This window comes from Nicotiana tabacum, chromosome 5 (genome assembly GCF_000715075.1).
Source record: "Nicotiana tabacum cultivar K326 chromosome 5, ASM71507v2, whole genome shotgun sequence".
Lineage (NCBI taxonomy): Eukaryota > Viridiplantae > Streptophyta > Magnoliopsida > Solanales > Solanaceae > Nicotiana > Nicotiana tabacum.
Genome location: NC_134084.1, coordinates 125,810,478 through 125,827,124, shown reverse-complemented (window position 1 = coordinate 125,827,124; position 16,647 = coordinate 125,810,478). Strand labels below are relative to the sequence as shown.

The 16,647-nt window shown below is 39.0% G+C and overlaps 1 protein-coding gene across 1 annotated transcript; it reads right to left on the bottom strand.

Annotated features, from left to right (window-relative positions):
- Positions 1-13,656: 13,656 nt before the first annotated feature.
- Positions 13,657-14,421, bottom strand: LOC142180949 (uncharacterized). The gene has a single exon (XM_075253054.1). The coding sequence runs from the start codon at positions 14,419-14,421 to the stop codon at positions 13,657-13,659; it is 765 nt and encodes a 254-aa protein (XP_075109155.1).
- Positions 14,422-16,647: the final 2,226 nt, after the last annotated feature.

Sequence of the window (16,647 nt, the reverse complement as noted above, 5' to 3'; positions counted from 1 at the left end):
GGTGACGAGTGCTTACTTGTGCTAATTATTGGAAATCTGATTTTTATTAAGTAATCACTAGCATGTTTCCTTTCCTGTTTTTATTACTTGCACTATTAAGCATGTTGTTAGCTTAGGAAAGCATGTCTAAGTGACTTAATTGCTTTATTTGCTCAACCTGCCTTACCTGAATTCTGTGCAGCATGCTAGGCTAGAATCACTTGTTGCCTTAATATGAAATTTTGTGATTTCTGTATATTTTCCTGTTGCTGCTGTGTATTTATTTTGGGACTACGGATGTGGGATTCCGATAGCTCCCCCTTGTCTGTTTGTTTTGGGACTACGGATATGGGATTCCGGTAGCTCCCCTTGTCTGTTTATTTTGGGACTACGGATGTGGGATTCCGGTAGATCCCCCTACACAGTTATATGGAACTATGGGAATGCACTCGGTAGATTCCTCCAGTACTGGGTATTTACATTTGGGACTACGGAACGGGATTCCGGTAGATCCCCGCGCACTATGAGTTGGACTACGGAACGGGATCCCGGGAGATCCATTGGATATGTACATATGGGACTACACAACGGTATCCTAGGAGATCCCTAGTTGTTATTTTGGTGCTAAGTCGCATTTCTTTCCGTGTTTTGCCCTGTCTCTATAATAGTTGTTGTTGCCCTTTTTGTATCCATTGTTACTTTTACCGTTGTATTTATTTATATTGTTCTGATCTACACTGTCAAACTTTATATTTTATTTAACCTCAGTAGGGCCCTGACCTTCCTCGTCATTACTCGACCAAGGTTAGGCTTGGCACTTACTGAGTACCGCTGTGGTGTACTTATGCCCCTTTTGTGCATGTTTTTCATGTGCAAATCTAGGTACTACGACTCAGTCCTATCACCCTTGAGGCGAGGCGACTGCTCCAATGACTTTGAGGTATATCTACCGCGTCCACAGACCGAGGAGTCCCTTTCTATTCTAGCTTTGAAACATTTGCCCTTCTGTATTTCTTTTCCTTGTTAGATATTCTGAAGTTAGAGTACTGTGTAGTAGTCCTTAGCTTGTGATTCATGGGTTTCTGGGTCTTGGAAGTATGTACTGGTTTGAGAGTTAAATATTGTGTTATGCCGAGCGGCACTTTTTACCACTGTTTTATCGTTCTTCATTCTGTTTTAATTTGTTTTTATTCCGCACTTTGGTTATCTTCCGTAAGTTAGGCTTACTTAGTCGTAGATGACTAGTTGCCATCATGATGGTTCACGGAGGGCGAACCGGGGTCATGACATACTTATTGAGTGTGAGTGCTGAGTGTGAGTGCTGAGTGTGAGCGCTGGTTGATGAGAGTTGAGACTCGAGTGACTGAGAGGCTTGCCCGAGAGGCTGTATACATATATGAGTGATGCTTTGCCCGAGGGGCTTGTTTTTATGAAATTGCTGTTTTCACTCCTCTTTATACTGAGCCTCTGTTGAAAATGGTGAACAAATGCTTTAAAAAACTTTCATTTAAGCTGGATTTTTTATGAGATGTTCGGAATTTGATCACTGATTTGGTTTTGTTATTTCTATTGAGATTTTTATGTTATGAGGTGTTTATGATTCCTGTTTTGCCCGAGGGGCTGTATACGAACTATGTTTTGCCCAAGGGGCCGATTATAGTTTTCATCTCTTTTATTATAAATGATATTGAACCCCTATTGAAACTGTTGGAAAGCATTTTCAAATGATTTTACCAAAAGCTAGATTTTAAATGAGACAATTGACTCGGATTTTGATTTGAAAGCTTGTTGTGCTTATTGAGTTTATCATAAATGTGTATTCATCGTTTCCTACTGCTTAGTCTTTATTTACTTTTGTTACTTACTGGGATGGAGTACTCACATTACTCTCTGTACCTTATGTGCAGATTCAGGTATTTCTGAGCTTGGTGGCAGATTCATCGGAGTTAGTAAGGTAGCTGCCTGGCGATCGCGGCTCTGCTTTCTCCCTCTTTATTCTTCCATATGTATAAATTGTGACTTTTCCCGACCATATTAGTCTTGATGTAGTTAGACAGTTATAGAAGATACTCATGGCTAGTGACACCCCGATGTCGGGCTAGTATGTTATTTCCGCACTGCACATTCAGATTTATATTATGAAACAACTGTTTAATTAAAGGCTTAAAATGACTCTTAATGATTAAAGGGTTAAAATGGGTGTTGTGTCGGCTGGTCTTGTCTTCATGAAAGGCGTCATCATGACCAGGTCTGAGTTTTGGGTCGTGATAGTTCTAGACATAAGTACAATACATGAACTACACAAAATCTCACCACACGTGGCACATGATTCACTAAGGACGGTCTTATTCCGATTCTCAAACTAATGCAAATATTCACAGAGCCGCAAGATATTAAGCATTAAGCACAAAGTGAACATAAGTCAAGAAAATGAGACGTAGGCGTCACAAAACATGTTATCTAAATAACCAAGGCATCATAAGCAATTTTAGCTCATAGGGAAGATACTACACATGCCAAAGCCTAAATATGATACTATCAAACAAGTCAAGGGCGCCTAGGAATATCATCTTTCTTCCTCCATTTATTTCCTAATTCTAATCTACCCTAAAAATAAAAAAATAAAAGGAAAAACTACTACCAGGTTCAAACAAAACCCTTGAAAAAGAACCGCGGCATAAAGAAAAACCAGGGGGAATTACTACACTACCTACCAAGAAAATATTTTTTTTAAAGACTTAAATCCCTCAATAAATGTCTAATAGATCCATTGTCGGGCAAAGTCCAATCTTTTTAAAAAAAAATATTTTAAAAAGAAAGCATTATTCAATTAAACTAACACAACTAAAGTAGCATAGAAAGTCACCCAGACAATCTCCTCACCCCACACTTAAAATTGTGTATTGTCCCCAATGCACGCCATACTAATAAGAGGGTAAAAGAAACTCTCTGGTAGGCCAAAGGCCGAAGCACTAGCAGCTCATGGGGTACTCAGACTTCTCCAAGGCCTGGTCCTTTGTGCGGGTACCTCACACTTAGTTCCAACCATCTGGTTTATTGTTGCATCCTTCCAATAGCCTTGCTTTCCATGTTCTTAGAAAATCAAAAAACGATACTACAAAAATAATATAATTAAAAAAATTTAAAAAAAATTAAAGAAAGCAGTAAAGCTGGGTTGTCTCCCAACAAGCGATTGATTTAACGTCGCGGCACGACGCGAATCACTTTTTGCCTCTACTTTGAACTTATAAATTGGATCCCAAGTTTTGATTCTGCTCTATGATCATGCTCCTGGGGTGGTGGAACAAATCTGACTGGCCCAATAAAATAATGTAGTATTCTGTACTTCTTGGCCTTTAGATAAGATGTGTAATCCCGACTTTCTGGCAAGAAGAATTCCAGAATGTAGTCACCTTGTTCCTCATTCCTTAACTCCTCAAGTGGCTCGGTTGACTCTAATTCTATATCATCATCCAAATACAATGTGAAAAAATGCTTGGAGTGTGGACCAATGCGTGTAACCACATGAACATTAAGATTGTCAACATCCTCAACACTAATGACACTACAGTCAACTAAATACGTATCATCAATATCCTTGGTTGACTCTAAGGCTGGCAAGTGGGCCGATTAGGCCCGGGACCGGCCCAGGCTCGTTAGCCCATTAGGGTAGTGGGCCTAACCAGATAGGACCGGGACCAGGGGTGGGCCGGTTAAGGCAAAAAAATCTTTAGGACTGGACTACTTGGGCCCAGGACCGGTTCCTAACTGGGCCGGTTCAACCGGTTCTAGCCGGTCCCAAATCGGCTCAAACGGGCCCAACGGCTAAATTTTTTTTAAAAAAAATTGCTCAAAAAATCTGACCGTTGGCTCATTTAAAATATGGCTGTTGGGCTTTGCAAAATAGTCATTTAACCCTCTCCTCCCCCAACTTTGTTTCAACCCCAAACTTTTTATTATTATACGTTTTCCCTATTTTCAACTATAAATACCCCCTCATTCTTTTATTTTTCTTAAAAAATCATCAATCTCTCTCTATTTTCTTCTATAATTGGTTACTTTATTGTTGCAATTTGTGTGAAAAATTGTGAAGTTGGTGAATTGAAATATTCAAGTCTTCAACGATAATTAATTTTGAACAAGTTGTTCGTCAATTCGGTAAACTCGTTCCAACTCTTTAGTTTTAATATTATAGTTTTGTTTGTTTTATTTACTTGTATAATTATAATTAAGATGGTCTATTCCTTAAAAATTTAGTAAAAATAAGGGAAAATCCAAGAGTGGTGAATTTAGTGGCCAATCTATTCCTCCTCTAATTCCTCGGGCTCCCCTACCCAAACCTCATACACGCCCTTCACCTGCTCCTATTCTTGATAGTGATAATACTTTATTACAATTTATTGAGAGTCAATATGTGCATAATGTTGGTGGTGGTGAACGCTTGGATGATGAATATATGAATTCTCTTTATGGTAATCCAACTATTGATGAAGAAGATGAGCATGAAATAGATTTAGATGAAACGCAACCGGATGATGATACACCCACTAGTCATGTTGATGAAGTTAACCCAACTAATCCAAATGATGCCCCGGTTGACCCCCTGTTACTACACCTACTTTTTCTAGCCAACCTTCTAAGCGGGCCGAAACATCTCTTGTTTGGCTATTTTTTATTCAAATAAGAGAAAAAAATAAAGCTAAATGTAAAACTTGTGGCAAAGAGTTAGCTTTTAACTATGTTACTCGGGGGAGGGGGGAGTTTGAGAAGACACATAATGATACACACTCAAGATAAAGCTAAATATAATCAAATGAAAGCTGCGCCGGGGAGACAAGTCTACCTAGTCAGCCTAACCCTAGTACCGGGTCAAATCAATTTCAACCGAAATTAACACTGTTACTGGTGGTATTTTATATTATGACCCAAGAAAAGATAGGGAAGAATTAGTAAAAATGGTTATTGCTATGTCCCTACCCTATAGTTTTCCCTCTAACCCTCACTTTGTGCATTATATTAGAAGAACTTTTAATCCTACTTATAAAGGATGGCCTCGCACAACCGTAAAGAGCGATATTTATAAATATAAACATGAATATGAGAAATATTTGTGCTATTATTTACTCATGTTAATTGCCGTGTTGCAATTACTACTGATATTGGTAGAAGTGGTAATGGCTGTGATTATCTTACTATTACAAGTCATTGGACTGATGAGGACTAGATAATGCAAAAGCGCATTATTGCTTGTAGAATAATTAATTTACGTCACATAGGGCAGTTTATTTCTAGTACGGTTACGAATATTTGTAGGTATTTTTGCATTAGTGATAAAATAATGTTAATTTCCATGGATAATTCTACTAGTAACACTAATGTTGTAACCTTGCTTACCATTATACTAAATCCTGCATTTAGTAACATTTTTCATGTTAGATGTATGTATCATATTTACCATTTAATTGTGGGTAATGGTATGAGAATAATAAATATTGAAATTGAAAAGATTAAAATGGCTCTTCACTACTGGCTTTTTTATTCAAACCGTAGAACTTAGAGAATATTTTAAAAGATGTGATAAATTTGGCCTAAGAGAAAGAAATGTTCCTAAATCTTGTCCAACTAGATGGAATTACATGTATGAAAGTTTAGTTGTTGCATATGACTATAGAAACCCCATAAACTCAATGTTTAATGCTAATGTAAGTGATGATGATGAGCACCTTACAAATGCGGATTGAGCTAATGTTAAAATGCTTGTAGATTTTTTAGAAAGATTTCATGTTACTACAAATGAATTTTCTGGGCAATATTATCCTACTATTTCAAACTGTTTAGTTTATCTTGCAGAACTTGCAAATTTGTTTGCTTATTTTTCAGAGGGTAGAGAAATTTATGAAGAAGCTATTGATTCTATGAGAAAAAAAATTTAAAAAATATTTTTTTCCTATTCCCCCTATTTATGGTGTTGCTGCCTTGTTAAATCCTACTATGAAATTAGGAGGTCCTCAATATTGGTATCAATCTATTTATAATGGTTTAGCACTTGAAGATGAGGAGTTGTCTACACTTTCGGATGCAAAAGCCTCAATTAAAATAAATGCTCAAACTATTTATAGTGTTTATCAAATTGCAATAGATAATGCTAGACCAAATGTTCCAACTCCTTCTTCTTCTAGTTCTCAATCATCTAAAAGAACTGCAGGAGTAAGAGCACTTACTGCTTGGACCGAGTTCAGGGGTTCTCAAGGTTGTCCCACTAGTGATTGTTCACAACTAAATGAGCTTGAAGTTTATTTGTCACAAGGACTTGAGAAAGTGAATCCCGATGACTCATTTAATCTTTTGGAATGGTAGAAGGACAAAGAAAAAACACTTTCCGATCCTTTCAAGGATGGCCCGAGATATTTTAGCCATTCAAACTTCAACAGTGGCATCAGAGAGCGCTTTCAGTCAAACAAGACTTCAACTCGGTGATTATAGAGCGTCTATGAGGTAGTGCTTGGAAAAATCAGTACTTTTCATAGACTAGATCCGTTCGGAACGAAGAAATTTTGAACTTGCTGAATCACAACTAGAGGTAGACGAAGTTTACGAAGAAATGCTAGCTGAACTTGCGGAGGATGCAGCTTCGCCCGGAAGCAGTGATGAACAAGCTTCTTTTCCGCCACCACCAACTGAAATTCCTCCAAACCTTGATGGATTTATGAAATTTGTAAGAGATACCATGTAAAATTAATATGTAACTTATATTTTGGCACATCTTGATTAGTTTCTTTTTATTCTAGATGGTGGTATTAGCACCTTGATTGTGCTCATTCCATTGGGGGGGGGTGGAGACTAAGAAAGATTGGGCCATGTTTTTTTAATGTCATAATAATAAAAATTATAACGCAATCCTTTGAATGTCTTTTTACAATATTTTGTCTTTTAAATTTGAATTAAAAAATTTTAAATCACAACTATATAATATAATTTACAAGAAATTGCCTTAGATAAAAAAATTTAAAAAAAAAAAGCCAGGCCCACTTATATATATATATATATATATACACACACACACATATATATATATATATGTGTGTATATGTGTGTATGTATATATATATATATATATATAAGCTATATAATTTACAAGAAATTGCCTTAGATAAAAAAATTAAAAAAATAGGCCAGGCCCACTTAGGCCCGGGACCGGCCCACTTAGCCCGGGACCATTAGTTCGTGGTCCCGGTCCCGGTTTGATTACCTTCAAAATCCCACGAAACCCGGAACTGTTTAAGCTCGGCCAACGAAGCCTGGGCCTACATAGGATCGGTCCACTTAAGACCGGCCCAAGAGGCCTGTTTAGGCCCGGCCCCGGCCCATTTGCCAGCCTTAGTTCACTCTAGTATTTCTTCAACAACATCGGCATTCTCAAAATTTAGTTCGATTGATTGTTGGTGTTCTACTCTGGCCTTCTCCACTAGCACCTCAATTTCTGCATCTAATTCATGCTCTTCTTGGATACTATTCACAATATTGGCTTGTTGAGCATTAAAATCTTCAACCAGTTGACTCACTTGAACTTTCAAGTTGTGAATAGTTTCCTCTTGCCTTTCTATTTGCAGTTGTATTTTATTATTTTATTCCACAAGGTACTATAATATATACATGGTCAGCTTTAACATATCTTCGATCTTCTTCAGGTTAGCTTCCCTGGGTTCTTTGTTCATATTAACTTCACAAGAAAAAGTAGAACCATCATAATAAAGGGTTGGGGGAGGATAAGACATATAATCACAACCATGAAAGTAACCATCTTGACCACTACACATTCCACACATAAGATTGAGTTGGTGCACATAACTCGCTCTCGGGAATATTTTGACAATTTTGCAATGGGTGGCTTCCTCCACTGTATACATAAGGAGGACAAAAAGTAGAATTACCAACATCAAAACTCTCATAATTCCCAGATTCCATGTCTCTCAAGTCAAAAATAAAAATAAAAAAAAATAATCAAATACTAAAAAAACATTAAAAGTTCAAACTTGAAATCTAGCAATATGTACAACCAAAGCTACATCGTTAGTTCCCCGGCAACGGCGTCAAAATTTGATCATGCCCAACTATGCCTTATTAAAAGGACTAAGCAGTCATTGCAAATATAATCCAGTTTACAAGTCTGGAGTCGAATCTCACAGAGAACTAAGGCTTAGCTACAGTTGTTCACTATCACCAAGAAGACAAGCTTGAATAATTCCTAACTTATAGATATTAAGATTCTTGTGTTTAACTAATTAACTAAAAAATTAAAATAGTAAATTAATAACTAAAGATACTAAGGGTTAGAGACAAGATTGAGGAGGTCTAGAGTTATGATTTCCCCTATTGTCGGAATCTTTCCCGCTACGTTTTTTATAAATTCGCCTAAGTATTCTCTACCGATCATGAGCACTCTAACTGTCGTAACTCTCTCCCGAGTAATTACCATAATTTACTAGACATATTATCCCGAATTACGCTAGCTGACATTAAGTACGGCTCACTCGGATCGCACTCAAGATTTCGTTATCCCTAATCCCACCTTTAAACCCTTCGTATTGATCTCTCATATGCGTTATGAGTGATGTTGTTCAACAACTACCTAAATATGCTCTCTCTCCTGAGTAATACATAGTAAATAGGTACAGTCGATTGAGGGCCCTTCAATCAACCACAATAATAACGTAGTTGAACAAATAGAGAAAATACTATGGCAAAACTATATTAATGTAATGGGAAATCATCCTTCAACAGGTTCCATCAAAATCCTAGATTATAAATTAGCTATTCATAATAGTATGAAAAACTACAATACTAGAATTCATAACTAATAATGGAAAATAGGAAGAAGGAAGTGAAAAACTCGTAGAAGAATTCTCCACCTTGCTCCTAGTGTGTTCTTGCCTCCTTAGGTCGAATCTCTGGTCTCCACGACGGCTTTGTGCTCTCCCTAGGTTTAAAGTATGTCCAAACTCGATCTCCCTTGACCGTCTTCTCTTTTTGGTCTAAATTGTGTCCAAAGAGACATTTTTAGGTCTATTTATTTGTGTAGGAAAAGACCTAAATGTGTAGGCCAGGTCCTAGTCAAACCAGGAGACTAAATAAGTCTTCAAAATTTGGACTGGACCTGGCCCCAGGCCTGGCGTTGCCAGCCTAACGCCAGCCTCAGCCTGGCCTTTGGCTGGCCTTGCCAGGCTAAAGCCTGGTTAAGCCTGGCTTTTGGCTGGCTTCGCCAGGCTAAAGCCTGGTTGAGCTGGCCTTTCCTTTTCACTGTTCTCGAGCACATTTTCAACGTTTAAGTATCCCTTTAGCTCTACTTTCATCTCCAATTCACCTACACATAAAATAGACCCAATTACGCACAAATAAAGTGTAATTTATCATTAAAGCATATAAAATGCAAGGCAAATAATGTACGAAACTATGGAATTATAGCCACACATCAACCAGGAAATAGTAGCAGCGGACTGGTTCTAGGTTGTTTCCGGAGGAAGATGGAATTGATTGCTTTCTCTTTTCTTTTTATTTATTTTTTTTGGCATTTTTCTTTTTAAATTTATTCATAGATCTTATTTCAATACTTTTTAAATCAATTCACATGCGTGTATATTACATATTTCATCCAACACAATTATATCAATGCCACATAAGCCCAATCCATGCTCAGAGGTATTTAAAAACTTGTTTCGAACAAGTATAAATGTTCACTAACTATTGAATACAAGGAAACACGAACAAGTACAAAGGTCGATTAGGCTATTCTACTTTTTCAACCAAATGCTACGAATTTCTCTTGAAAAAGAAAGACTCAAGCTTTGAAATTAAAATTGCCAAAACAAATAAGGGAAATGAAAGTTATAATTGTCGCCTTTCTACCCGTCCAGGGTAGGGGTAAGGCTGCGTATATCCTGCCCTCCCCTTATGGGAATACACTGGGTTGTTATTGTTGTTGTTGACAATTATAATTGTCAACTTCTCCAGCTACTAATTCTTATAATTTGGATGGTAAAGATATAATCCTAAAAATCATCGTTGTTGCTCAAGGTGTCTAATCACTTTCGAATTAATACCATAAATTTGATCATGGCAAGATATAGAAATTTTATCACTCTGTGTTACATCCTACATTCCGTACATTAAAGTTTCGTCGTAAGTTAATCGATGTACACTCGGGAATGAGATTATTTTTGAGGTTATAAGCATTTATGTTATTTGTAACAAGTGATAAGTAAGTATTATAAAGGTCAGAGGGTTAACGAATCGAAGAAATTGAGTATCGCCGAAGTTTGTCATTTTTGTGATAAAATACGATCCAAGCTCTACCCCGTATTTATGGACTAGTGTCATAGAAGGTACCACATGACCATGATAGTAAGGTGTATAAAGTATGTTAAAAGTGAATAGTATTTTAAGTAATTTGAGATAATTCTTAATTATGTGGATAATTGAGTAATTAATAAATTTTAGTGGGAGATAATTAAAAATCTTTGGATAAAGTTAGATACTCTCACGTGGAAGCTTTTGCCTTAAAAACATTGTGACTCTTACATTCATTAAATAGGTGGCATGAATCAAAATGAGTCTTGGAGAAGGGATAGTGACAGTGGGCAAGGAAATATAAGAGTTATTTCCTTTCCTTCCATTCACTTTTTGAGGGATATACAACAACAACAACAACAACAACTACCTAGTAAAATCTCACATAGTGGGGTCTGGGGAGGGTAATGTGTACGCAGACCTTACCCTGCCCCAATAGGGGTCGAGAGGCTATTTTCGATAGACCCTCGGCTCAGAAAGACGAAAATAAAGTAAAAAAAAACAAGAGGAGAGAATTCATTAGTAACTCCAATAGAAACAGTAATAGTAACATACACATAAAAACCGAAAGATGGATGACATGTAATAACAGTAACCATAATCTAAGGCCCGGGGCTAAGACAAACAACAAGAATAGTGTGGGTCCAACATAAACTGCAAGCCATCTAAGACCAACCCTAATCCAACTCCGCCTCACCCCCGGAATGAAGTAAGGAAAGCTTTACTACCTCTATCCTACAACCCTAATGCTTGACCTCCAGGCCTTCCTATCAAGGGCCATGTCCTCGGAAATGTGCAGTCGTGCCATGTCCTGCCTGATCACCTCTCCCCAATACTTCTTATGTCTCCCTCTACCTCTTCTCATACCCACCACGGCCAACCGCTCACACCTCTTCGCCGGTGCATCGAGGCTTCTCCTCTGCACGTGCCCGAACCATCTAAGCCTCGCTTCCCGCATCTTGTCATCCACAGGGGAGACGCCCACCTTCTTCCGAATATCTTCATTCCTAATCTTGTCTATCCTAGTATGCCTGCACATCCACCTCAGCATCCGTATCTCTGCTACTTTTATCCTCTGGATATGGGAGTTCTTAACCGGCCAACACTCTGCCTCATACAATATAGCCGGTCTAACTACAGCTCTATAATACTTACCTTTGAGTATCGGTGACACTTTCTTGTCACACAAGATTCCAGTTGCAAGCCTCCATTTCATCCAGCCCGCCCCTATGCGGTGAGTTATGTCCTCGTCAATCTCTCCGTCCCCCTGAATCATCGACCCAAGGTACTTGAAGCTATCTCTCTTGGGGATGACCTGTGGCCCAAGCCTCACGTCCCAGCCTACATCCCTCGACTCAGCGCTAAACTTGCATTCCAGGTACTCTATCTTAGACCTGCTCAATTTGAAACCCTTAGACTCGAGAGTCTGTCTCCAAACCTCCAATCTCTCGTTAACACAGGCCTTCGTCTCGGCAATTAGAACTATGTCATTAGCAAATAACATACACCATGGCACCTCCCCTTGAATATGGTGTGTCAAAGCATCCATCACCAAGGCAAATAAGAACGGGCCAAGCGTTGAGCCTTGGTGTAATCCCATAACAACCCGGAAATGCTCCGAGTCGCCTCCCACCATCCTAACCTTAGTCTTAGCTCCATCATACATGTCCTTGATCGCTCGTATGTAGGCTACCGGCACGCCCTTCGTCTCAAGTCATCTCCAGAGCACCTCTCTAGGAATCTTATCATATGTTTTCTCCAAGTCAATAAACACCATGTGCAGATCCTTCTTCTTATCCCCGTACTATTCCACCAACCTCTTAATAAGGTGGATAGCTTCCGTAATGGAACGGCCCGGCATGAACCTAAACTGATTGTCGGATATAGACATCGTCTTCCTCACCCTCACCCTCACCTCCACCACCCTCTCCTAGACTTTCATGGTATGGCTAAGTAACTTGATACCCTTATAATTGTTACAACACTGAATATCACCTTTGTTCTTTTACAACGGAAAGGTACCACTGTACTCGACCTCCGGTATCCTCTTTGTCCTAAAAATTACATTGAACTATAGGTGTTAAATAGGTGGGCCGGGCCGGGTTACTATTTTTTGGACCCGTATGGGTTACGGTCCGGGACGGTTACGGGTTGGGGCTTAACGGGTTTAACGGGTTTGGGTTCATCCAGGTAAAAATTGAATAGTAAGGGTTACGGGTTAAGGGGGTCGGGCCGGGCCGGGCGGGGTTTAGTGTATTTTTTAATTTTTTTTGTATTTTGTATAACTATTATAAGTTATATTAATACTTTTTATTAATTTAAAGATTACAAGTTATATTAATACAAAAGTATTAATATAAATTGCAAGTGCTACATTTATTTCAAAATTCAAAATTAAAGTTTGCATTTAAAAAGTAAATTAACAAAAAATAGTAAAACTAAATTTTCATGCATAATAAATTAACAATACTTTAAATTAATCTAACAAACTAAAATATTAAGCATAAAATACAAATACGTCTAATAATTTTAAAATAACACAAATTGTCTTAAAATCTTAAATACTAATTTCTGGAGGACGCTGAAGACAATACTTTATATGCTTCCTTAAACTGCCTGTGCCAGACTCTGAACAAAAATTTAAGACTTGACCACAGTTCTTGCACTTTACTTTCTGACCTTCTTCATTTTCTTCTACCACCTCAAAGTGTTGCCAAACATATGAGTGCACTCTAGAAGTACGAGGCATGATTTAAATTGAATTGAGAATTGAGAATTTGAGATTGAGACTTAAAATCTTGAAAATTGGAGAATGAGAGAATGAGAGAAATTGATATTGAGAAATGAGAGTTGAGTGAAGAAATGAAGAAGAGGGGGGTATATTTATAGTTTTAGAGAAGGTTAATTTTGTAAATTGAAAAAAGGTTAAATTTTAAAGAAAAAAGAGGCTATTAATGCAATACCCGTTGGGCAACGGATCCCTGCCAGGTCTGACCATTGCCAACGGTTAGTGGGCCCCACTTAATTCAAAAAATTAAAAAAAAAACAAAAAAGAAGGTTGTATCTGGCCGGGCCGGGCCGGTTTAACCGGTACACGGTACTGTTTACGTGGACCGGGTCTAACCAGTCCGGTTAATCCTTACCAAAATTTAAACGGACCAACCCCTTCTACCCCTCCTACCCAGCCCCACTCGGCCCCTTATGTACCGGGCCGGTCCGGTTCTGGTTTTAACCGGTCTTAGTCGGTCCTGTTACCGGTCAACCCAGCCCGTTAGACACCTTTACATTGAACAACCCAGTCAGCCATTCTAATCCTGCTCTACCCACACACTTCTAAAACTTAACCGGAATTTCATCTGGCCCGGTCGCTCTACCTCTACTCATCTTACGCAACGCCCCCACGATCTCCTCCACCTTAATGCGCCTGCAATACCTAAAATCTCGGGGACTCTTCGAATGCCCCAAGTCCCCTAGCGCTATATCCCGGTCCCCCTCCTCATTCAGAAGACCGTAAAAGTACGTTCGCCATCTCTGCTTAATCTGGGACTCTCCCATCAATACTCTATCATCCTCGTCTTTGATGCACTTTACTTGGTCCAGATCCTGGGCCTTCCTCTCCCTCTCTTTAGCCATCCAAAACAACTTCCTTTCCCCGCCTTTCTCCCCTAATTCCTTGTATAAACGGCTAAATGCTGCATTCTTAGCCTCCGTGACCGCCAGCTTTGCCTCCTTCCTAGCCACTTCGTAACTCTCTCTATTCGTACTCCTCTCATCCTCGCTTGTGCTCCCTGCTAACTTCGCGCACGCTACCTTCTTCGCCTCCACTTTACCTTGGACTGTGTCATTCCACCACCAGTTTCCTTGGTGCCTGCCAGAAAAACTCTTTGATACACCTAGCACCTCCCTCGCCGCCTCCCTCACATAGTTCGCCGTCATCGACCACATAGTGCTCGCGTCTCCACTACTCCTCCAAGCTCCCATAGCGGATAACCTCCCATCCAACTCCCGGGCTTTATCCTTGGTTAAAGCTCCCCATCTAATCCTCGGTCGGCCACGAGCATACCTCTTCTTCCTCTTCATCATAATGCCGATGTCCATCACTAAGAGCCTATGCTGAGTCGCGAGGGTCTCTCCCGGGATAACCTTGCAATCCTTGCACAACCCTCTATCACACCTTTTGAAGGATATACTTATAACATATATATCAAGCAACGTTATTAGCAAGAGACATACATTTGTTGCTTCTTCTCAACAAGATTAGAAATGGACCTTGAAAAATTTGAGCTACAAAGGTAGATATATCTCTTAACACTAAAGCAAAACGTGAAGAAGACTAGTTTTGGCATACAAAATTGAGGAGATTGTTCACATATACAAGTAGAAAGTTGACATTAAAGGCATGTTAAGGCTAGCCCTTCTTTCCTTTTTGGCATGATCCAAGTAGCGATACGTAAACGTAATGCTATCTCATAAGTGTTTCTACTCTTAGCAGTTAAGGATATCTACGTTATTCATTTATGTAAAATGATATTCAAGCATGTCTAAGTACGTTTCTAGTTCCTTATTGAGGCATATGTAAAGATGTTAATGTTTATAATATAGTGACACATGTGTCACGACCCTAAACTCAGACCTAGTCGTGATGGCGCATCTCGTGAAGACAAGGCCAGCTAACACAACACCCATTTTAACCCTTTAATCATTAAGACTCATTTTTAAGCCTTTTATTAAACAAATATTTCATAATATAAGTCTAAATGAACAGTGCGGAAATAACATACAAGCCTGATATCGGGGTGTCACTAGTCATGAGCATCTACTACAACAGTCTAACCACATCAAGACCAATATGGTAGGGAAAAGTCACAAGAATACATAAGGAAGAAGAAAGAGAGAGAAAGCAAAGTCGCGCCAGGCAGCTACCTTGCTAACTCCGATGAAACTGCCACCAAACTCAGAAATACTTATATCTGCACACAAGGTGTAGGGAGTAATGTGAGTACTCCAACCCAGTAAGTAATAAAAGTAAATAAAGTCTGAGGAGCAAGAAATCACGTATATCACATCATGGCACCACAGAGGGTACCGCATGTTTCCAAAAACAACGGGATACACATCAAATCACTTCGTTAAACTTCCATTTTCAGTAAAATACTTTGGAAAATATCTTTCTAACCTTTCCTATAGAGGTTTAATGAAATATATATATAGTGAAAGTGATGAAAATCATAATCGGCCCCTCGGGCAAAGCATAGTTCATATCCAGCCCCTCGGCATAATAGAAATTCACAACCATTTCATGACTTAAAAACTTCAGTTTAAATGAAAGTTATTTAAAATATTTGTCCAACATTTTTAATAGAGGCTCGGTCTAAAGATGAGCGAAAGCAGTAATTAAATCAACATATTCAATAGAAACTCACTTTAAAGAGGAGTGAAAAACAGTAAGTTCATAAACTGGCCCCTCAGGCAAAGCATCACTCATGTACGTGTATATTTATAGCCCCTCGGGCAAGCCTCTCAGTCACTCATAACTCAACTTTTACCAATCATCGCTCACACTCAGCACTCACACTCAATAGTCACCATTTAGTAACCGTTGTGGCGTGCGGCCCGATCCGTATATATAGTCGACTGCGCTCACTGGGGGTGTGCAGACTCTGGAGGGGCTCCTACAGCCCAAACACTATATCGCTACGGCATGCAGCCCGATCCATATATATATATAGTTTTGTGGCGTGCAGCCCGATCCATAAATATATAATCCTCACAACCAGGCCCTTGGCCTCTCTCAGTCATTAACCTCACAATCAGACCCTCGGTCTATCTCAGTCATCAATCTCACAATCAGACCCTCGGTCTATCCCAGTCATCAATCTCACAATCACTCGGACCATCATTAAAATAGGGAACTCAACCCAAACAGTTTTCATATTTTTAAGAAGTAAAGTGATAAAACCAGATTTAGACAATAAACAGGTAAAATATGACTGAGGATATGCTTTCAAAACAAATAGAGTGAGGAAAAATAGTGAAAATACCCCTAAGGGTCTCAACGGGTCGGCGTAAGGCCCCAAACATGGCATACAACCCAAAATATAATATAAATCTCTAAAATATGGAATATCATAAGATTTCAAATTAAATACGTGACTTAACAGTCATACGGGACGGACCAAGTCACAATCCCCAACAGTGCACGACTTCACGCTCGTCATCTAGTGTGTGTGTCACCTCAAAGTAGTACAACGATGTGAAGTCCGAGGTTTCAAACCCTCAGGACAACATTTACAATCATTACTTACCTCTATCCGGTCCAAACTC